Consider the following 24,219-nt stretch of genomic DNA (forward strand, 5'->3'; position numbering starts at 1 on the left):
CGTCTCAGCATCAAGCGGACGGCTCTGACCTGTGTCTGGGAGCATGTGTGCTGCATCTTAATTTATTCTGTACATCTGTTAGCAATGTGTCCTAAAGTATTAGAAAAGCCTAAGCAGTTAATTGTTGGGTCTAGGAATGCTCAAAAAACTTTTAATATAAATTAATGGTAATCACTTCTTTGTTTTATGCCATTTTGGCCTACGAAATATTTCAAAGGAATGCCCCACTTTCGGATAGCAGGGAAAACCTGTATACACATAGGTTTTATTTTTAAAAATTATAATACCAGGCCAGAGAAAGAACACAGATAGAAGTTAGTTGGAAAGTGTAATGTTTTATCAGATGGAACTTTGGAAACACAAATGTTTTATATAATTATAAAATAAATTTAAATTAAAATTCAGTCTCTAAAATTTGAAAGTAAAATTAATCAAATTAACCTAATGTTTATCAAGTTGGTGATATAACCATCAAGAGAAACTATTTAAAATGCCTTTAATATGATTTTGATTACTCATTTCTCTCTCTATAACATTTTAGTAATCATATTATTGGACACAGTGTTGGTAATGTTGTTTGTTACTTGTGTGTGTAGCAAATGAGTGATGTTACTGACAACTGGGATTTTTCAGCAGGGAAGTAAAAGAGAAACAAGCATAAGAAAGCTTTGCTAAAAACTTGTAGTCTTAAATTTCAAATGGAAATAATGAATAAACTCATAATATATTTTATCTAAAAAGAGAGTGTGTGTGTGCGTATTTCTTAGCTCTGTCTACTTAAATGTTCTAGAAACAAATCGAGAACCTAGTAGCAGTGAGCACCCCTAATGCTCAGACTGTGGTCTCTAACTCCCAAATTCTATTAAAGGAAAATGGCTCTCTTTGGAAAAATGACTCGGTGTGTGGTATTTTGTGTTGGGTAGGAAGTATAGATGAGCTCAGAACACATCTTACCAAAACGCAAGAAAGCCATCAAAGATGACCGAGTATGTGTGTAAAGGATCAAGAATCAGCTTGAAGAAGTTCCCTCTAGCTAAAAAAATGGGTCAGTTTAAGAACCCATAAGAATAAAAAAGTCAGTGGATTGAAACACTTGAAATATGCTTAAATCTCTAAGCTCGTAATGACACTTAAGTCATTCGTACCTCGGAAGTATGATAGGGAACTGAACCAACTCACTATTCTAAAAATAGATAAATGAAAGGTACTTCTGCCTTACCTTTATTTATCCTACATTTCTTAAACAAACTTCTACCTCACTGTAATCAACTCGTTCTAGGTAAGTTTTTCTTTACAGATCATGCCAGCTAAGAAGCGAAGAAAGAATGAGATTTGACTATCACCAGTGTGCAGACTTAATGAAATAATGAAAAAAGGCAATGATGACCGGCAGCCTTCCAAAACCTATGAGACAATCCTACAAAAAGTTTAACCTGAATTTGATCAAACCTCTGACTTTCACTGTTAATTTCTAGGGAATACAGAAAATCCAGGGGACAGAGAACATGTTCAACTCCTCTACAAGCAATGCTGTGTTGCAACTAGCTTGCACCAGCTGGAACTGGCTCACAGCCAACTGTTAAATTTTCACGAATTTTGTGAGCTGGCTGTTAATCACTGTTAAAAATTAAATTATATAAACTTATAGTTAACTATATTAAAGTGAAGGTAATAAATAATCACAATTCACTATTCCCTAATAGAGAATTTCACTATATTTTATCTTTATCTATGCTCTTGGGGTAATTAGACCTAATGTATGTGTATGGCAGAAATGTTACATAATAGGGTACTATTGCACATCTCTTCCCGACTCTGCATTCAGATGACACATTGGAAGTTTTAAATCAGCCATGACGGGAATATTTACACCACAGAAACCAGCAAGTACAACAGATCCAGGCTTTTTCATCCTAGAGAACCAGATGTTGAGTATTTAGCAGCACACCATTGCCCACAAGGGAGGCACTCAGTAAAATTCTGACTCTGGACATATGACCCAGTTTCTTTGACAAATAAATTGCAAGGGAAAGAAAAAACATACAGATTAAGCGTGACTTAAGAATAATCAAGATAGTGTAATATTTGTGTAACGTAAACAGACCAATGGCATAAAACACGGAGTAGAGAAAGAGGCTTAGGTAAACACAAATGGACAACTGAGTTTTTTTCCTAAACATTTTATTTATTTATTTGTCAGAGAGAGAGAGAGAGCACAAGTAGGGGGAGTGGCAGGCAGAGGGAGACACAGGCTCCCTGAGGAGCAAAAAGGCTGATGCGGGGCTCAATCCCAGGACCCTGAGATCACGACCTGAGCCAAAGGCAGACACTTAACTAACTGAGCCACCCAGGCGCCCACCCCATGGGCAACTGATTTTTAACAATGGTGTTTCATGTGCTGAAATAACTGGATATACATATGCTAAAAAAAGAAAAAAGAGGGAATTTTGGTCCCCACCTCATACTATATACAAAAATCAACTCAAAATGGATCACAGACCTAAATATAAAAACCCGAATTATTAAACTTATAGGAGGAAATTTTTGTGATATTAAATCGGGCAAAGATTTCTTAGATTTGAGACCAAAAGCAGGATCAACAAAAGATAAAGATGATAAAAGTAGACTTCATCAAAATTTAAAAACTGCTGGTCTTCAAAAGACACTGTTGAGAGACTGAAAAGACAGGCCACAGATTGGAAGAAAACATTTGCAAATCATGTATCTGAGAACTTAAATCCAGAATATATGAAGAAGTCTCAAAACAGAGTAATAAGAAAACTGTTATAAAATGGGCAATTTCAACAGTCTTTATTAAAGAAGATATACAGATGGCAAATAACCCATAAAAAGTTGCTTTAACATCATTAGTCAATTGGGAAATACAAATTAAAACCCCAGTGAGATATAAAGCTATTACAATGGCTAAAAATCATAAAAACTAGAACTACCACTTTAGAAAAGAGTTTGCCAGTTTCTTAAAAAGTTATATATACACCCGCCATATAGTCCAACCATTCCACTCCTAGGCGTTTACACAGGAGAAATGAAAATGTATATCCCAGAAAGACTTATACACAAAAATGTTCATAGCAGCTTCATTTGTAACAGCAAGAACCGGAACAACCCAAGTGACCAGCAGGTAGACGGATGAAGAACGGCAGTGTCTCCGTCCAGTGGGATACGTGCTGCCGGACGCTGAGGAGGCGTGAACTACTGATACACGCAGCCACATGGAAGAATCTCACAAGTGTGCTCAGTGAAAGAACACAGGCAACCAAGAAGACGCGACGCATGACTCCATTTACAGAAAACTGCAGCAACTGCAAGCTAATCTTTAGTGACAAAAAGTAGATCGCTGGCTGCCTGGGGAAGGGGCAGGAGGGAGGGTGATAGAAGGATGAAAGGAAACTTCTTGGGTTGATGGATACACTCAACATTTAGATTGTGGTAACGGTTTTCCGAGTGTATCTGGACGTCAAGGCTCGTGAGACTGTACATACTAAACACACGTCACTCATTGGATGTGAGCTGTATCTCAACAGTCCTTTTTAAAAAGAGATAAGAGATATACCAATTGAGACGTATATTTCAGTATTAATTCAAGCAAATAAGTTGTTTTAAAAAGATCAGGGAAACTGACAAACTGCCCGGATATTTAAGGAATTGTTAAAAACTTTAGATGGGGTAACACTATTCCAGTTAAAAAGAGTAGACTTTTAGGGGCACCGGGGTGGCACAGTCGGTGAAGCGTCTGACTCTTGGTTTTGGCTCAGGTCGTGATTTCAGGGTCCTGAGACTGAGCCCCCATGTGAGGCTCGGCGCTCAGTGGGGAGTCTGCATAAAGACTCTCTCTTCCTGTCCCTCTGCCCCGCCCCCCACACTCGTTTCACTCTTTCAAATAAATAAATCTTTTTTTAAAAAAGAGTAGACTTTTAGATTCTGAAACATTGAAGAATGATATATGATATCCTGGGGGGAAGAGGAAATGGGTAGAGATATATATGAAACAAGAATGGCCGTGATTTGATAAAGTCTAAGAGGACTAACTTAGAGGTTCATTATACTATTTTTTATATAACATAATCTCTAATACAGATCTAAAAGTAAAGAAATGTTACGGATTCATAAAGGTCCTTTAGGCTGCTTGTGACAGAATTAGGAAATCGACAGAACTTATTTCTATAAAGCTATTCTGATTATAGACTATAGTCTAGTTCCGATTTCTAAACGGACCCAGTGAAGTTGAGGACCCTTTCGTGACGCAGACGACCTAACAGAAGTTAACAAATTCCAAAAAGCTCAGTGAGAACAGACCTTGTGTTAAGACCACAGAAGAAGTACTTTTCCTGTTTGCTTGCCTCAAAGACCATCACATCCAAACACGAAGGGCTCGAACAAAAAGGGTAAGGCGTACGAGCAGTGCAGTCTCTAAGTGGTACGCACACAGCCCAAGTGAAGCAAACAGTGGAGCTCAGAAGAGAGCATTTGCGGCAAGTGATTCCCTCCCGCAACGTAATGGCCCCGCCCCTGCTCACTCTGGGGCCCACCACTCATGAGCGCACATACAGATGTCCCCGCACACCCTCCTCTACCATCCGTCCTTGCAACGAGTCATGTTGGGAGCAGTATAAAATCACCAAGGACAGGCTCCTTAACCGTATTCTCTAGTGACTACAAATTATTACAAAAAACACATTCTATGGAACTTCTGCGAGGCAGATCCCATTTCCTATCTGAATTGGCACCATATGCAGTTTTTACTGGCAGTTTTAGCAGACTGGATTTTCAACAGGAAGAGATGTATAATTAATCCCTCAGTTCCAGGAGGGATGAAAGCAGTTATATTTCTAACAGTTATAAAAGCATTGTAATTGCTATCACTCTAAATTTAACACTCCCCCCCTGCCGACCTTTTGACTAATTCAAAGACCATCACAGTTCTTGGTATATTATCAAAAATCTTAGGAGATGATTTTCCATCAAAGCTGCTTGTAGATACAAGGTGGTCTAATCTATGATTTGTAATGTGAATAATGCTATATGCAAATTTGATAAACATTTGTTTCTAAATGGGTGAAATTATAGAAAAAAATAGAACTGTTTTAACAACTGTTACTTTATTTAAAAATAAATGAGGCAATAATGCTAACATTTACTGTATGCTTAGTAGGTGCCAGATGCTGTTCAAAGAGCTTTACATTAATTTGGTCATGATAATTAATCCCATGACTTAGATCCAATTAACAGTTCCATTTTACAGGTAAGGAAACTGAGGCAGAGGTCATATAGTTAACAAATGAAAGAGCCATGTTTCATATCCACTCCTATCTCCAGAGCCCAGACTCAAACTCTGTGCTCTTTAGGGAATAAGAGGGCAGAGAAACACACTCAGAAGACAGTCAAGATGTGGGCAGAGAAGACATACAGAGCGCCAAACGGCCAAATGTCCATTCCACCTCAATATATGAAAGGGTGCAGGGAACCAAAAAAAGTGGGTTCTAGAAATAAAACTTAATTGACTACTTAACCAGGGCAAGTAGATTTAACCTAACATGTAAACAATATCTCTTCCTTGCTTCCCAAGTACTGAAAGGGAAGTGCATTTGATGCTAAACTTGTGAGCTCCTCAGAAATTTGCCATGTACATTTTAAAGAGGTGTTCTCCGGCTTTAAGAAAATTCAATACGTAACAACCTTCACTGTCTAAGCAAAAAATACTTGGAAACAAATTACAATGAAAAATATTTCATTGCATGTAGCTTGTAATGATGCTTCCTCAACACTCTCTTTTCATAAGGACTTTTTTACTTGTGAGGAAGGAGGGGAGCATTGTTCCATGTTACTGAGTAGGGAAGTCCTCAGGCACCCTAGCACCCCTCCTCTGCTCACAGAACCAACATCTTCTCCCCTTTTCAGTTCTTCGTAGCAAACTGGTGTAAATGGCACTTTTCACCTATTCCTACCATTCACTACAGGAAGAGCACGAAGGTCTGTCCCACAACATCTGGTTTGAACGCTAGCTCTGCCACTTCTTAGCAAGTCCTTTCACCTCTACGTCTCCCCATGAGGTCAGCAACAGTGTCTTCTTCACTGGGGGGCAGCAGAGGGTTAAGGAGTTAAGCCATGGAAGCATTTAGAGCAGCTCCTGGCACCCACAGATGCTCTATAAATGTTAGATTTATTCTTATAGTCTTGTAGCCAAATACTCCCAAGACGTCGTCCCAAGCATCCTCAGACATGAGAACAGCATGTAATGAGGGGCATGTAACACTTCTGTAATGAAAGGGGGAAGGAGGGAAGGAAGAGGAGGAAGGGCACAGCACATTAGCCAACAAAACGTGTCCAATCTGAGGAAAATATATGATCTTTGGGGTGTATGTCTGAACATAGTGAGGGTACATTAAATTAATCTATCAGGAAGTTCTAAAGTGAGAGGTGTGCTGAATACACATTCGGGCTGGGTGCTGAAAGCCCGAGTGTTAGATCAGCATTCAGATAAAGCGGGGATCAGAGACCATCGTCATCGGATGGACTTCTCAAATACAAACCTAAGTTGGAAATTATCAAAAAACTGTGATAGTATTATTAGGAATTCTAGTGATAATTTTAAAGTTTGACAGGGCAGTGCAGAAACACAATGTCACAGCACGGTAGGCTGCACGACGGCCACGCGGCTGCGCCACGACCCAGCTCCTGTGATTCTAACTAGACTCACGGTCCACGGCAGTCAGCACAGGAGAGAGAGGGCTTTGCCAGCTAGCTCTGCTAGGATCCGCAGACAGTGAGTCTGCCACCAAATCATTAAGTAGTATTTTGCTTGTCTGAGATTTTGTCTAATATTATGAAAGCCAGAGTACCTCGATCAATTCCATAGATTAGAGTTACGCTATAACCGACTCTCTACTCTTCTGCCTTACGTAGCCTGCATTTGTATCAATGGTTTATTGGCTCAAAAAAGATATAATTTTTCCCGAAGGAACCTAGTTAACTCACTTTCTCAACATTCATATAAACTGTTAATCTACTTCCTTAGTTAGCTGTCTAAATAGTCATACTGTCAATTCATTTCAATTCAATATATTTCCTGGTTGTTCTGAATAGTAAATTAACAGCTTTCATAATCGTCCATCGCGGCAGCATTTTACTCTTGCAATAAGGAGAACAATAATAGATATTTATATAGCGTTAACTACATGCCAGGCCCCCTGTGTGACACCCCCCCCCCAACCAGCCCTTATAACAACACTAAGATGCAGGCTCTATTATTATTCCCATTTTATACACGAAGAAAACTGGCATAGAGAGAATAAATAACTTACCCAAACTAGTAAGTGGCAGAGCTGGGATGTGAACCCACATGCTGGCTGGGGGTCTGTGCCCTTAACCACTAGACACCTTGCCTCCTGGCAGCTGAAGCACGAGTAAGAGTTAAATTGGGGAAGGGTGAAGAAGGTTTGCAAGTGAGGTAGGGAAGATAAAGGCAACAGCACTTGCAGAAGCACTCTGGCATGTGCGGGGCAGGGGCAGGAAAAAGGGGCTTGAGAACAGCAGACGGGGCCACATGCTGCACCCACAGAAGGCGCACGAGCAGCCGCACTGGAGGGCTCTGGGGGGGACAGGCCGTGTAGGACTGCACAGGTCAGATCAAGGGGCAGCAAAAGGACAGCGAGCACTGGGTCTTGTGCCAGGGGTGAGGACATGACAACCAGAATGCGGGTGTGAAAGCCACTGTCGTGTGGCAATGGCTGGTCGAAGGTGAGAGAGCAGGAAGCCCCATCGGGAGCTGTGGTGACAGATCAGATGAGAGGACGGCAAGGAGCGGAGATGAGAGAAGAGAAGGTACCTATCACCAGCCCAGGGTGACAGATGGATCCAGGGGAAGGAAGAGGGTCAAGAAGGAAGCCTCAAGGGAGGACTCCTAGGTTTCTGATCCGTGTAACTGGGTGGATGGCGACAGGCTGTCCCACAGGATGGAAACACCTAATGAGGACAGAGGTTTCTGGACCCCTGGCCGTGTGGAGCAGGAGCAGCGACTGCGCTACCCGTGGGGGGCTGTCTGCAGTAGCAGCGAGACACGCACGCCCGGAGCCCACGCTGAAGGCGGGAGCAGAGGTTCAGCCTGGAGTCCGCACGTAAAGGACGAGTCAAGCTGCAGGCGTGCAGGAGCTCCTATTAAGGATGCTCAGAAGAGGGCCTATGGCAGAGCGCTGAAGAACTCGACATTTTAAAAGACGAGAAAGACAAGGATGAGTCTGCAGAGGGGGAGCTGAGAGGCAGAAGGAAAACCAGAAGAGTACAGATTTCACAGAAGCCAGGGAAGGCAAACTTGAGAAGGAATCAATAAAGCCAAATGCTCTGACAGGTCAAGAAAGAGGCCGATAGAAACATCTATTAGGTGTGGAGACAAGTGGTGACTATTTCCGAAGGGCAATGGGGACGGAGCCAGACCTGGAGTGAAGTGAGGCTTAGGTGAGAGGAGAGGAAATGAAGAAACAGGACATACAACCTGAGAAAGGTAGCTGAACGAGAATGTGGGGCAAGAGTAGCAGATTTAAAATAGGAGACACTAAGCATGTTTAAACCGTTGATGAGGACCAAAGTGGGGAGGAGGGTGAACACACCTCAGAAGGACGGAGCTGATAGTGTGAGGTTTCTGCACAGGAACAGGATCCAAAGCCTGACCAAGTGGCAGGAGAGATGGCGCCTCTATCTGACCAGGGGGGAAGGAGGCTCAGAGGCATGCAGGTGCAGGCCGGTTTCTAACTTTAAGAGTGGAAAGGTGATAAAGTTCCCATCTGATGGCTCCCAATTTCTGCGTGACAGAGGAGGTAAAGTTGTATCCAGAAAATGAAAGAGAAGGTGTGGGTATGAGAAGGAGGGGGGAGGGGAAAGTGGGGGCAGTGTCAGGGCTTTGAGGAGACACGAAGGATGGAACTGATCATAGTAGAGGGTGGGAGAAAGAGTGAGCCCAAGAAAAGAGGAATGCTGGGCAGTGTTGAGGGCTCGTTTCCGAATGCAGGGGCTCGAGAATTTACAGGGGTTCCTGCTGGCTCTGCTGTGTGAGCCGCAGTGCTGAGCGTGCAGGTGCAGGGAGAGAGGAGGCAGACAGCTAGCAGCCATCCAGGAGGCAGGTTTTGCTAGCCAGGCACAACAAAAGATCCAAGGGCAAGGGAGTTTAAGGACTGGGCAAGGATGCTAGAGGTGGACCACGGACCTAAGCTCCATGAAGAAAAGAGAGAGGACGGACTCAGGGAGAAAAAAGGGACAAAAGATGAGGGTCCTGATAAGAGGAAGACTAATTACAGTACCACCTGCTGATGGAAAAGCAGTGTGGGCACTGGGTGGAATTCCTAAATGTAACTCATTAATTATCATTAATAATCAGTCCTTAGATTATTTGAACTATTAATGAGTTTGATTATTCCTTAAATCATCAAGGTCAACCTTCTGTGATATAATAAAAGGCTGGGCTTCCTGCTCTGAGAAGGACTCTTAGAAATCGTTAAGAAAAAGACCAACAACAACCCATGGGAAAATGAATAAAATACCCACTTGGCTGGCGCCTCCTCCTCCAGGGGCCCCGGGGACTCTTCCACTGCTGCGGTCTCTTCCATTGGTGCGGCCAGCTCCATGTCACTGAAAAGCAGTGAGAATCATCCCAGTCACACAAACATGTTCACATCAATGCTCTTACATATTCAAGACGGAAAAAATACATTTCAATATCCTTTTTCTTAAGTAAACACCATTCAAGGAATTATATACACACACAGGTAATCCACATAAAAATGAAGATGAGAAAACTGCTTATCCATTGAAATGACTTGAAAACTGTGAAAAGTACTTTTAGAAATAGAACTTTCTATGAATGGCCTAAATTTAAAAACAGATTATAAATGACCAGAACCATTATTTAAAACTCTTACTGTCCTAGGAAATTCCAAGTATTAGCAGAGGCCATAAAATTTCTCAACCTGTGCTTTTAGAATGTGTTCAAACTTAAGTGGCCATCAACAATACAGACTGTTAAATACGTAGGATGTTACATGTGAGCCCCATGGTAACCACAAACCAAAATCTGTAATAGATACACGAAAAATAAAAGAATCCAAACATAATATTAAGAAAGTCATCAAATCACAAGGGAAGAAAGCAAGAGAAGAAAGGAAAAGAGAAGAAATAAAAAAAAAAAAAAAAGAAAAACCCAGGAAATGATTAACAGAATGGCAGTAATGCATATCTATCAATAATTACTTTAAATGTAAATAGACTAAATGCTTCAATAAAAGACATAGGTGACTGAATGGGTTAAAAAAAAAGCAAGATCCATCTATATTCTGGCTACAAGAGACTCACCCAGACCTAAAACATACACAAGGTGAAAGTGAAGAGATGAAAAAAACATTTACCATGCAAAGAGAAGCAAAAAAAAGAAAAGAAGAAGAAGAAATAGCTGGGGTAGCAATATTTATATCAGACAAAATAGACTTTAAAACAAAAACTCTCACAAGAGACAAATTACATAATGATAAAGAGATCACTCCAAGAAGAGAATATAACAATGATAAATATCTATACACCCGACACAGGAGCACCTAAACATACAAAGTAAATGTTAACAGACATAACGGGAGAAATCAACAGTGATACAGTAATAGTACAAGACTTTAACCCCCCGCTTACATTAATGGATAAATCATCCAGACAGAAAATCAATCAGTGCCTTTGAAAGACACACTAGACCATGGACTTAACAGATATAGAACAAACCATCCCCAAACAGAATATACATTCAAGTATTTCAAACATTCTCCAGGATAAATCACATGTTAGGCCACAAAATAGGTCTCAATGAATTTAAAAGACTGAAATCATATCAAGCATCTTTTTCTGATCATAACAATATAAAGCCAGAAATCAATTACAATAATAAGACTGGAAAAAACACAAACATGTAGGTGCTAAGCAACATGCTAATAAAAAACCAATGGGTCAATAAAGAAATCAAAGACGAAATCAAAAATACCTTGAGACTAATGAAATGAAAACACAATGGTCCAGGGGCGCCTGGGTGGCTCAGTCGGTTAAGCATCTATATGCCTTCTGCTCAGGTCATGATCCCAAGGTCCTGGGGTGGGCTGCTGCTCAGCAGGGAGCCTGCTTCTCCCTCTCCCTCCGCCCCTCCCTGGCTTGTGTGCTCCCTCTCTCTCTCTCTCAAAGAAATAAAATCTTTAAAACAACAACAAAAAAAAACCCCGCAATGGTCCAAAATCTTTGGGACACAGCAAAAGCAGTTCTAAGAGAGAAGTTTATAACAATGCACGCCTACCTCAAAACACAAGAAAAATCTCAAACAATTTAACTCTACACCTAAAGGAACTAGAAAAAGAGAAACAAAGCCCAAAGCGAGTAGAAGAAAAGAAATAATAAAGATCAGAGCAGAAATAAATGAAACAGAGACCAAAAGCACAATGAAAAGATCCTGAAACTAAGAGCTGGTTCTTTGAAAAGATAAATAAAATTGATAAGCCTTTAGCCAGATTCATCAAGGGGGAGAAAAAAAAGAGAAGACCCAAATAAATAAAATCGCAAATGAAAGATAAGTTACCACTGACACCACAGAAATACAAAGAATCATTAAGAGACTACTACAAAAAGTTATACACCAACAAACTGGACACCTAGAAGAAATGGATACATTACTAGAAACATACAATCATCTAAGACCGAACAGGAAGAAATAAAAAATCTGTAACTAGCCAACTATTAGTAATGAAATTGATTTAGCAATCAAAAAAACTCCAGGAGTAAATGCTTTCACAGGTAAATTCTATCAAATATTTTACTAACATAATATAATAAAAAAATATTATTAATAAAAAAATAAAATAAAATGCAAAAAAAAAAAGAGAAGAGTTAATACTTATCCTTCTCAAACTATTCCAAAAAACAAGAGGAGGAAGAAATGCTTCCAAATTCATTCTATGAGGCCAGGATTACCCTTACACCAAAGTCAAAACAGAGAATTACAGGCCAGTATCTCTGATGAACAAATCCTCAACAAAATATTAGTAAACAGCAGTCAACAATATGTTAAAAAGGTCATTTACTATGATCACACTGGATTTACTCCAGGAGCGCCAGGATGACTCAATACTTGGCACATCAATCGACATGACAAAGCACATTAACAAAATGAAGATGACAATGATATGACCATCTTGACAGACGCTGAACAATGATATGACCATCTCGACAGACGCTGAACAATGATATGACCATCTCGACAGACGCTGAACAATGATATGACCATCTCGACAGACGCTGAACAATGATATGACCATCTCGACAGACGCTGGACAATGATATGACCATCTCGACAGACGCTGGACAATGATATGACCATCTCGACAGACGCTGAACAAGCATTTCACAAAATTCAACATCCATTCATGATAAGAACTCTCAGCAAACTGGGTATAGAGGGAACACACCTCAACATAATAAAGGCCATATATGAAAAACTCACAGCTAATATACTCAATGGTGAAAAACTGAAAACATTTCCTCTAAGATCAGGAACAAAACAAGGATGTCCACTCTCACCACTTTTATTCAACATAGTACGAAAAGTCCTAGCCATACCAACCAGACAAGAAATAAAAGGCATCCAAATAGGTAAGAAACAAAACTCACTATTTGCAGATGACACGATATGGAAAACCCTAAGTTACCCACCAAAAAACCATTAGCACTAATAAATGACTTCAGTAAAGTTGCACGACACAAAATGAATATACAGAAATCTGTTGCATTTCTAGATGTTAATAATGAATTAGCAGAGACAATACAAAAACAATCCCATTTGCAATTGCATTAAAAAGAATAAAATGCCTATGAATAAACTGAACCAAGGAGGTGAAAGACCTGTACAGTGAAAACTGTAAGACACTGATAAAAGAAATTGAAGACAACACAAATAAATGAAAAGATACTCTATGCTCATGGATTGAAAGAATTAATATGTTAAAATGTCCACACTACCCAACACAATCTATAGGTTCAATGCAATCCCTATCAAAACACCAGTGGTATTTTTCACAGAACTAAAACAAACAATCCTAAACATGTATGGAACCACAAAAGACCCCAAATAGCCACAGCAGTCTTGAGAAAGAAGAACAAGGCTGAAGATATCACAAGCCCAGATTTCAAACTATACTACAAAGTTATAATAACAAAACAGTATGTACTGACACAATAATAAAGACATAGACCAGTGCAACGGAAGAGAGCCCGACTAAACCCACTAGTCTAGGACAGCCTCTATGCCAGGGAAAAGACAGCCTCTTCAACAAAACGGTGTTGGGAAAACTGGACAGCTACATGCAAACGGATGAAACTGGACCACTTCCTTACGCCATACACAAAAATAAAACAAAAATGGATTAAAGACCTAAATGTAAAAACTGAAACCATAAAATTCCAGAAAGAAAGAAAGAAAGAAAGAAAGAAAGAAAGAAAGAAAGAAAGAAAGAAAGAAAGAAAGGCCATAGGCCATAAACTCTTGGACATCTGTTTAGCAATATTTTTCTGTATCTGTCTCCTCAGCCAAGGGAAACAAAAGCAAAAATAGGCTATTGGGATTACATCAAACTAAATAAAAAAGCTTTGCACAATGAAAGAAACCATCAAGAAAATGAAAAGGTGACCCACTGAATGGGAGAAGATCTTTGAAAAGGGTCCAAAATATATAAAGAACTCATGCAATTCAACACCAAAAAAACTAACAGTCCAATTGAAAAATGGGCAGGAGTTGCCGAGACATTTCTCCAAAGACATCCAGATGGCCAACAGACACATGAAAAGATGCTCAACATCACTCAGCATCAGTGATGAAATGCAAAAATCAAAACCACCATGAGATATAATCTCACACCAGTCAGAATAGCTAGTATCAAAAAGACAAGAAATAACGAGTGTTGCTGAGGGAACCCTTGTGCACTCCTGGTGGGAATGTAAATGGTGCAGCCACTCTGGCAAACAGTATGGAGGGTCCTCCAACAATTAAAATACAATTATCATATGACCCAGCAATGCCACTTTGGGTATTTGCTCCCCCACCCCCGGAAAAGATGAATTTTGTTTGTTTGTTTTAAAGATTGCTTATTTGAGAAAGAGAGTGCGTGTGCACGCAAGCAGGGAGAGGGGCAGAGGGAGAGGGAGAATCCCAAGCAGACTCCCTGCCAAGCATGCAGCCCGATGCAGGGCTCAATCCCACAACATGAGTCCAAATCACAAGTTGGATGCTTAACCAACTGAGCCAATCAGGTGCCCCGAAAGATGAATTTTATTTTTTAATTAAAAAAATTTTTTTTCTTTATTTTCTTTATTTATTTGAGAGAGAGCAAGAGCATGAGCGGGGTGAGGGGCAGAGGGAGAAGCAGACTTCCCTCCAAGCAGGGAGCCTGATGCGGAACTTGATCCCGGGACTACAGGTCATGACCTGAGCCGAAGGCAGACGCTTAACCAACTGAGCCACCCAGATGCCCTGAAAGATGAATTTTAAAAGATATATGCATCCTCATGTTTATTGCAACATTATTTATAATAGTCAAGATATGGAAGAAATCTAAGTGCCCCCTTGATAGATGAATGGATAAAGAGGTCCTATATATATGTACAACAGGGTATTACTCAGCCATAAAAAAGAATAAAATCTTGCCCTTCTTGACAACATGGATGGATCTGAAGGTATTATGCTAAGTGAAATAAGTCAGACAGAGAAAGACAAATACCATATGATTTCACTCAAAAGTGTAATCTAAAAAACAAAACAAATGAAGAAAAAAGACTCATAAATACAGAGAACAAATGGGCAGTTGCAATAGGGGCACGGGGGTGGAGGAGGATGGGCGAAATAGGTGAAGGGGATTAAGAGCTATAAACTCCAGTTATAAAATAAATAAGTCATGGAGATGAAAAGTACAGCACAAGGAATATAGACAGCAATAATGTAATACTTTTTATGGTGGTGACAGATGGTAACGACACTTACTAGTGTGGTGAGCATTTCATAATGTATGTAATTGTTAAATCACTATGTTATGCACCTCAAATACAATATTGTATGTCAACTACCACTCAATAAAAAATAAAAAATAAAATTCTCAACTCGCAAGTGTCAAATGACTCACAATACACAAGAATACACTGTATCAAACTTCTCGAAAATGACGGAAACATTCCACAATCATGAGTGTGCAGAATACAAACAGGCTGGTGATAACTGTGCCAGAAAAATAAGGCTCTGAAACATCAATTTATATACCATCGCATCTAAATGCAATCTACAGATCAGAAATTAAGGCACAATGAGACACAATTTGAATTCTAATACACATGATCTTGACTTTTCCTTTTTATATTAACGTTAATCCTATATGATTATTACTTAAAAAAAAAAACAAAACAGTCCCAGCAAAAGAAATTTCATTTTCAGGGAAATGTTAAAATTAGTCAATATAAGTATATCCATTAGAAATATTTTTTTTAAAGATTTTTTATTTATTTATTCGACAGAGACAGAGACAGCCAGCGAGAGAGGGAACACAAGCAGGGGGAGTGGGAGAGGAAGAAGCAGGCTCATAGCAGAAGAGCCTGATGTGGGGCTCGATCCCAGAATGCCGGGATCATGCCCTGAGCCGAAGGCAGACGCTTAACCGCTGTGCCACCCAGGCGCCCCCCATTAGAAATATTTCATACTCTACACACAGACCCCAGCACTTTTTCATCTCCCATTAAGGAAAAAGTATCACAACATAAGCTATTTTTTAAAAAGCAAAGATAAATTGAACTGTAATAACAGAATTGACTTTTTACAATTAAGTTTTTTTACTCATCATGCAAAGCTATTGTACTAAACTTTAAAAATGAATTTTTTAGATACAGAATTTGAATAATTAATTAAAAAAAAATTTTTTTTTTTAGTAATCTCTACACCCAGTGTGGGCCTCGAATTCATGACCCCAAGATCAGGAGTTGCATGCTCTTCTGACTGAGTCAGCCAGGCACTCCAAATAATTAATTTTTACTTTTAAAAAAGGTCGTAAATCAAATGCACTCTGAGTTTGGAAGGACGCGGCTGCTGCTCTGCCTGGCGGAGGCCCTTCGCAGAGGCTCCCTCTGCACATCAGCCTGACCAGGGCAGGGTCACAGGGCTTTTGGCATCCAGGAGCCCAAAGTCTAGCAGCAGCACAAACCACTCCAACTTTCTCTTTATTCCCTTGGCAACGTAATAAACCAAGGGGCTAAAGACTATAGGTTTATTGGTAGTTCATAGCTTTCAACAATTAAAAATCATAAAAGGGCTATGTAAACACCAGCATTTCTTAAACTTGAGAAGCTGATTTAAAAAAAGGAGAGAAATCACAGATCTCCCTCCTGTGTTGACCTAAATTATTTAATGAATAAACAAAAAACTAATGTGCTTACAGCTCTTACAGAACCATGTGACCAAAACTACAGAACCATGGTGTTTCAAAATTAGCATCAATTTATGTTGGTGGATTTTGTTATTTTGTTGAAAGTAGATAATGTTGGATTTACAGAAGAAAGATACAGCCCCAGGGCCCATGTGTATATTTTGACTTCAGTTATATGAATGCAGAAAATGCCTGTTTGCACAAGTATACTCCACAAAGCTATGTTAAACACCTCAAGGCTTTGTTATCTAGTTCAAATTCAGACTTCACACTTACCCAGATCTATGACAGTGAACAGATTTTAATCGAATGTTACTTGATTATTACATAAGACCACCTTGCTCTCTGAAATAAAAGCTGGAAGGCACCATTGCTGAAAACCACTTTTGCGAGTGTGTTTCAACTAGTAACAGGAAAATCATATCTGATATCTGATATATTTTTTTAATTACCACAAATGGAGAAAATTCCACTTTCAGCATGGGCACCCACTATCAAACCGTTAAGAAAACCAGTAACATTGGGAAATGGCTCACTGTACCATTTTGAAAACATCTTATCCATAAATTTAGTTAGCACTGCCAATGCCGTCAAAGAGGAATACTAACTACAGCAAAATCTTCAAACTTTTATTTTTTTAAAAGATTTATTTATTCATTTTAGAGAGACGGGTGAGGAGCAAAGGGTGAGAACCTCAAGCAGACTCCCTGCTGAGCGCAGAGCCCAACTCAGGACTCAATCCCAGGACCCTGAGATCATGACCCGAGCTGAAATCAAGAGTCGGACGCTCAACCAACTGAGCCACCCAAGTGCCCCCAAAACCCTCAAACTTTCAATACGCTGCACAGTGCTTGGCCTTGCCCAGACATGAACAGCCTTACTACGTTAGGCTCACCTCTGCTCTTTTCTTATTAATCAAAAGCAGCATATAACTTCCCTGTACTACACTGTTTTCATGATTAAAATCAGTATTTCCATTTATTAAATAAGAAATTCAAGTCTTATTCTCTGAAAATCTTCAAGTTACAAATTATTGCCACCTCAGAGCTTTGACTTAGTAACTCAAAAACCAATCCAAAATGCCATGCGATGTGCGTCCTTTTAGCATTGGGACCTGCCAGTCCACCAGAAGCACACCTGACACCTGGTTACCTCTTCATGTTATAAGATCAGTGCTGATCCCTTAGGGAACATAATCGCTTGAAGCCAAAATTATTTTAAGTTCCAGTGTTTGCATTGAAATGGAGTGGTAGTATGTATGTATGTATTTAGAAAGACTGAGAGAGTGTGAGCAGGGGGAGAGGCAGAAGGAGAAGGAGACAAGCAGACTCCCTGCTGAGCGGTGAGCCTGACACAGGACTCGAATCCAGGACCCTAAGATCATGACCTGAGCTGAAAGCAAGAGCTGGACGCTTCACCAACTGAGCTACGCAGGCGCCCCCGGCAGTGGTGGCATTGGTGGTATTAAATAAGTGGTAAATCAGATGACTCAGAGGTATTACTTTTTAAAATATATATTATCAAAGTAAAGTAAACAAAATTAAAAGATTCGTAATCAAGATCCTAGGGAACCCTATACTGAGAAACATTCGACAAGTTTCTTTTTCCTCTCAAGGACAATACAGATATGCAGTGGTAGTGCGTGTAATATTACATTTAGTATTGTTTTGTACATTTGTCTCTAAGGACAAAAGTCTCAGAAACATCAGTTTATCTGAAAAGCTTATATTCTTCAGAAGAAGAAAAGTGGAAGTCTGGATTCCTTCAAGCCTTCGAACGTGTGGAAAGCGTGCCCCCCAACATGAGTTGGGGGACCCGTTTCTTGCCCTGCACTGCCCGGAAGTACTTGCCGCCTAGTCTTTACAGACACAGGAAGACGTTGTCCCTGCAGCCATGAAATGGCAGAAACAGCAGAACCAAGTACCTCTTCTAAGTAGCAAAACTGGCACAGATCTGAGACACCACGAAGCCTCAGAAAAATGTCAGATTTGAACCTCCAGTGAAACTTGTCATTGCGCTTCAACCTGCAAATGAGTTCATAAAATCAAGATGCAATGTATACGAGAACCTGGTGGGGGGGTCACAGAAAAATCAAGCATAGAATATCCGGGAATTTAAACAGCATTCTGAGGCCTACGCAAATGCACAGTGCCACGGGCTAGCGCGTCAGCAAACACAAATTATGTGGCTAAAATGTGATAAAAGAACTTTAAAAGTAGTTTTCAAATCTAATTACAACATAGCAAACATGCTTTAAAAAGTCACCTCACTAAACGAAAGCGTAAAATGGATCTCTACCTCATGGCACACAAATATAAAGACAGTGAAAGCACAACAGAGAATACTTTTCATGAAAGGAAACTAAAGATCCAGAGATTTCCATCTAATCGTAGGTTCACAGAAAGCACACATTTGCACCGTACCTGGTATCTTTACCTGACCCCCAGGTTCGAAGTCCACATCCACCCATGCTGTCTTCAGTTCTGATTGCTCTAGAGAAAGAAAGAATATTCCCCTAAACTAAAGGTAGTCTCCAGTCAATCTCCCAATTAGAAAGGTTGATCACAAAAGCTGTTCCAGGATCAGCTCCCTCAGGAATAAAAGCACACTATACAAAGTCAACTAAATATGAATACATAACAAACAGATCCATACCATGTATTACCAAGAGCATGAAGCAAAAACAGCAGTTACAGAGGAACTGACATTTTCTCATTCCCACCATACCTTTCAAAATCTCGTTTCCCTCTCTGGTCAAAACCGTCGAAAGCTCTGTTCCCAGGGCCGCCTCTGCCGCGGCTTCGCATGGCCCCTCTTGGGCCTCCACGGCCTCTCAGTGGTCTGTCTCGATCAAACCTGTCAATGGGTCTAGGAAGAGACGGGTATAATCAAAAGCGGTGAACTGGATTAAAGGGCTAAGAAGACTCTTTTCAGAAAAAAATTCTAGAAGGACATGACAGCTGTAATACACTGGAAAGAATGGTGGCTTGAATAATAGTTAACTTTTACTGATTAATACTACCTGAAGCACTGTTCGGAGCACTTTGCATACCGTAATTAATTCTCATAAACAGAACTTCAGTATACAACTACTGTCCACAGATCAGGAAACAAGAGGCACCAAGGAGGTAGGTAACTTGCCCATGGTCATACAGCTGCTAGGTGAGGGAGCCAGACGAGAGAAGCAGGTCCTGGGTAGGTCTCACTATGGAGGGGCATCCCTTTCTCTCTCTGGATTCAGTTTCCTCATTTATAAAATGAGTAGGTTAGATAAACTCTAAGATTCATTCCAGCTCTAATATTCAATATTTAAGTTAAATTTGGAATGTTTTGTATAACAGAAATAATTTAACTTCAAATTATGCCCCCTCCCAAATTTCCCTCTCCCAAACACGACCAGTCAGTGACACTTGGGGCTGAAAACATTAACCTGCAACAACCTCAGTTCTACCCCCACTGCCCTACACAAACTTCCAAGGACAGCTGAAGCTCTTTGTTGTTAAAGCCAACAGCAACTTTTGTCTTTATGTCATTTGACCCCTATTCATCATTTGACACCGCTGACCATTAATTTTCCTCTGACCTCTCTGGCTTCTCTTTCCCTGCCTGTCCTTAAAAAATTACTTTTGTAATCGGTCATACTGAAACAGGGTACGAAATTCACAAGCTATTCCCCTTGCTCCTTAGCTACCCAATTCCACTTGTCACAGGTAGGCACGTCCAGAATCACATAAAGGGACCAGATCTATACCTCGCCTCTTTCATTTCACTAGTCTTGGTGCTTCACACACAGCTGCCTCCCTCGTTCTTCTGGATACCTGATTGTCCTTACGTGTACCTGCATTCCTGACTTCCTATTCCTGGCACACACTGTCCTCATCTCTATGCTACTGCTATGTGACCTTCGTTCATGTGACCCTGCGTCTATCATCTATCAGATAGTCTATCAGTCTATCTGATTCCAGGCCACAAAGCCAGTTACTTCCTGGACATGCCCTCTGTCCATGCCCTGGCCCTGCAGATACATGACCAACGTTGACCCCTTGCTCCTCCTATGGTCCCTAACTCACAGCATGAAAGTACCTAAGCCGAGAAACAACTGTCTTCTACACTCTTCCCTTCCTCCCCTGCCACATCCGCTGGCGCCACGGCCTGACCGCCCGCCTACTTCTCCTCACACCCATTCTTGGTCATGTCTCTAGTCACTGTCATTTTTTATGAGGACTCGAAGCTACTGCAGGAAGGTCCACATCTTTTTCATCATTACAACCTTACTTGAATAAAATAAATTACATTTTTAATTTGTCGAGGCTTTAAAAAAAATTTAAAATCACTACAAATTACTTACTGAACGCTAGTGGAATTAGTGGCTTAAGCATCGAAACCAGAGGTATGTTCCAGGCTATTGCTATGGCTGAAAATGTTATATTAAAAAGTTACTATATGATAGTGGGTAAAAAGATACAAAACTCACTATTCTCTTATTCAAAAAGATTTAAAAAATATAGAATCAACAATTGTTATCTTTATGCAAGTCTTTTACAAGAAACATCATCCTAAAAAAATTCTCCGGGTTGGCTTTTCTGCCTCCCACCTCCACCACCCCTGATGAAAACAAAATTTTTCTTTTTTTTTTTAAGATTTATTTATTTTAGAGAGACAGAGAAAAAGAAAGAATGTGTGCACGTGGCAAGGAAGGGCAGAGGGAGAGGGAGAGAATCTCGAGCAGACTCCCCACTGAGCATGGAACCCATGCAGGGCTTGATCTCACAACCCTGAGATCATGACCTGAGCCAAAATTAAGAGTCAGCCACTTACCTGACTGAGCCACTGAGGCGCCCCAAAACAAAAATTTTATTTTATTTTATTTTTATTTTATTTTATTTTTTAAGATTTTATTTATTTATTCGACAGAGATAGAGACAGCCAGAGAGAGAGGGAACACAAGCAGGGGAGTGGGAGAGGAAGAAGCAGGCTCATAGCGGAAGAGCCTGATGTGGGGCTCGATCCCATAACACTGGGATCACGCCCTGAGCCGAAGGCAGATGCTTAACCGCTGTGCCACCCAGGCGCCCCCAAAACAAAAATTTTAAATAGAGATTGTCACAAAGTCGATTACGCGTTATGATAAATATCTGAAGCAGAGTTCTAAAACAATGACAAAATTAAAGTAACAATAAGTTCTTAACAGGGAGTTGGACAGGGCCATAAAAGAAAAAACATCTACCGAAATATTGAGAGGAAATGAAACAACACAACATATATGGAAAATAATGCCAACAGTCAAAATCAGGTCTAACTTTACACGAAATCTAGATCAGATACCAACAAAATACAAAGTCATTTACAATATGATAGTGATTGAAACTGACCCTAAAATAGCCCTGTGTGTTCTGGTTTACTTTAGTCCCTTGAACCATTTTTCTTTACTCCATAGATTCCCCACACCCACACCCCCAATTAAATATATTCTCAATTGCTTCTTTATAATCTCTTGGTTATAAAATATAACCTCTTTGTGCTCTTGTCAGCAGCACATATACTAAAAGTTGGAATGATAAAACATATCCCTTTTGTTGTTTTTGCAGGTTAGTGAGCATTGAGAAATCCTGCACTCTAGTTCGGAAGCTTTATGTGTGTGTACTCACAAGCAAAAGTAAGGAAAATAACATTTCAGCCAAGCACTCTGCTCTACATCCCTGTAATCCACTGACGACAATCTTCATAAGTAGACATGAGCACCTGCTTTACAGGTAAAGGGAATGAAGTTCATGGAGAGGCCAAGGGGGGTCAGTGTTTAATGGGTACAGAGTTTCACTCTGGGAAGATACAAATGTTCTGCAGACGGATGGTGGTGACGGTTGCACAACGTGAATGTACTTGATGCCATTGCACTGTCATACATTTATAAGTGGTTAAAATGGTAAATTTTATGCTATGTATATTTTACCCCAATTTTTAAAAATGCTTCCTTATGAGGAGGAAAAAATAAATAAACATCTGAGTAAGTGATTCTTTCAGAACAGAACTGACTCTGAATGACCAGCAGTAAACTTCAGGAAGAGCCAAAGAGTCAAAATGTATCCATACAGAGGCAGACTAATTTCCTAATAGCCTATGTTCAAAGAGTTCACTTAAATTCATTATTTGGAGCCTAAAGAAAAATTCCTACTGCATTAAAAACAGTAGTTGCACTCCTGGATTATATGCAAGTGACCTGGCTGATCTCTGCACCAGAGCCACATGGACCAGCACCACTCATGACACTGCTTCTATGGGAAAATACGTGTTCTGCCTTAGTGCAATAAAAGTCCACGTGAGCCGGCTGTGACCCGAGTACCCATCACTGCAACTCTGGGTCTCTGTTTCCTCATTCATAAACATGGAGAAGACTGAATTAGATATCATCTGTTAAGATTATCAAGATTCTAGGGGCACCTGGGTGGCTCAGTTGATTAAGCATCCGACTCTTTGAGTTCAGCTCAGGTCATGATCTCAGGGTTGTGAGATCAAGCCCTGCACCTGGCTCTGCAGTGGGTGTGGAGCCTGCTTAAGAACCTCTTTCTCCCTCTCCCTCTGCCCCTTCCCTCTGTGCGTGCACGCTCTCTTAAAAAAAAAAATCACCAAGATTATCAAGATTCTATAATTCTGTCCAATAAACGTGTATAGGTATCATAGAAAACGCAAGGTGAAATGATTTTTCACTATTGAATAAGCAAAGATGAAATTCAATTTATTATATTCAAACCTAGAGAAAGAGCTATGCGAAATGCTCTTATAGATTGTTAGTGATAGAGTAAATGGACAGGTTACCAGGATAGTTATTGGTCACCATGTATCAAAAGCTACCCCCTCATCCCAATTTGTTTTCACACTACATGTACACAACCAAAGTTCCACTAAAGCACAAACTGGGTCCTAAGATACTCGCTACCCTTGCACCACAGCCAAACACATCATAAAAGAACCATAAAAAACGTTTACCAAACATTGTTAAGGACGTGGAAAACACTTTTGCCATGTCAAGTGGAATTGAAAGAATATAAAAGACTCAGTACATATGTATTATCATCTTAATATTTAAGTATATCTATGTATAAGAAAGAAAAGGAAAAAATTAGGCCAGTGTTAAGAGTAATCATCTTACATGGTAAGATAAGCGGTTTTAATTTTCTTTATAATCGCATGCATTTTCTAAATTGTCAAATTGTCTTACGGATTTTTATTAATAGGAAAGTACTATTTAAGAGATTAAGGAAAATATCTTTTCTGATAATACATGACTTATCAAAAATAATTTCAAATTTCCTTGAAGGTAAATTCCCTACATGTACCTAATGTAATGCACTGAGAAGGACACGAGACGCCACTTCTGTGCTATTCCTGCCAAAGTGCATAATGTCATTCCATGAAGAAACATCAGACAGACTCAAATTCTGGGCTGTCCTACAAAATCTGGCCCACACTCTTCCAAAATGTCAAAGTCATGAAAGATAAAGGAAGACTAAGGAGCTGTTCTACATTAATGCACATCCCTGGACTGCATCCGGAACCAGGCTTTTTTTTTCTTTTGCTAAAAGAGCATTATTAGGACAACTGGTGAAATGTGAGTGCTCTGTAGATTACATGATTTAGAGGATTAGATAACAGAATTGTATCAATGTTCATGAGTTTGATAACTGTACCATGTTTTTAGAAATACATTTAAAGTATTTAGGGATAAAGAGATATT

The 24,219-nt window shown here is 40.0% G+C and overlaps 1 protein-coding gene across 2 annotated transcripts in view; it reads right to left on the reverse strand.

The window, feature by feature from the left end:
- Positions 1-24,219, reverse strand: part of HABP4 (hyaluronan binding protein 4) — a 40,432-nt gene that overhangs the window by 9,395 nt on the left and 6,818 nt on the right. Inside the window, exons 3-5 of one of the 2 annotated variants that reach the window (XM_040620139.1) lie at positions 19,215-19,355; positions 18,911-18,979; positions 9,556-9,639 (exon numbers count right to left, since the gene is read on the reverse strand). In XM_040620139.1, coding sequence (XP_040476073.1) covers positions 9,556-9,639; positions 18,911-18,979; positions 19,215-19,355 — 294 coding nt within the window. The remainder of the gene's footprint in view (positions 1-9,555; positions 9,640-18,910; positions 18,980-19,214; positions 19,356-24,219) is intronic. The other variant, XM_040620140.1, reaches the window with a different exon arrangement.

This window comes from Ursus maritimus, unplaced genomic scaffold (genome assembly GCF_017311325.1).
Source record: "Ursus maritimus isolate PB19 unplaced genomic scaffold, ASM1731132v1 scaffold_34, whole genome shotgun sequence".
Lineage (NCBI taxonomy): Eukaryota > Metazoa > Chordata > Mammalia > Carnivora > Ursidae > Ursus > Ursus maritimus.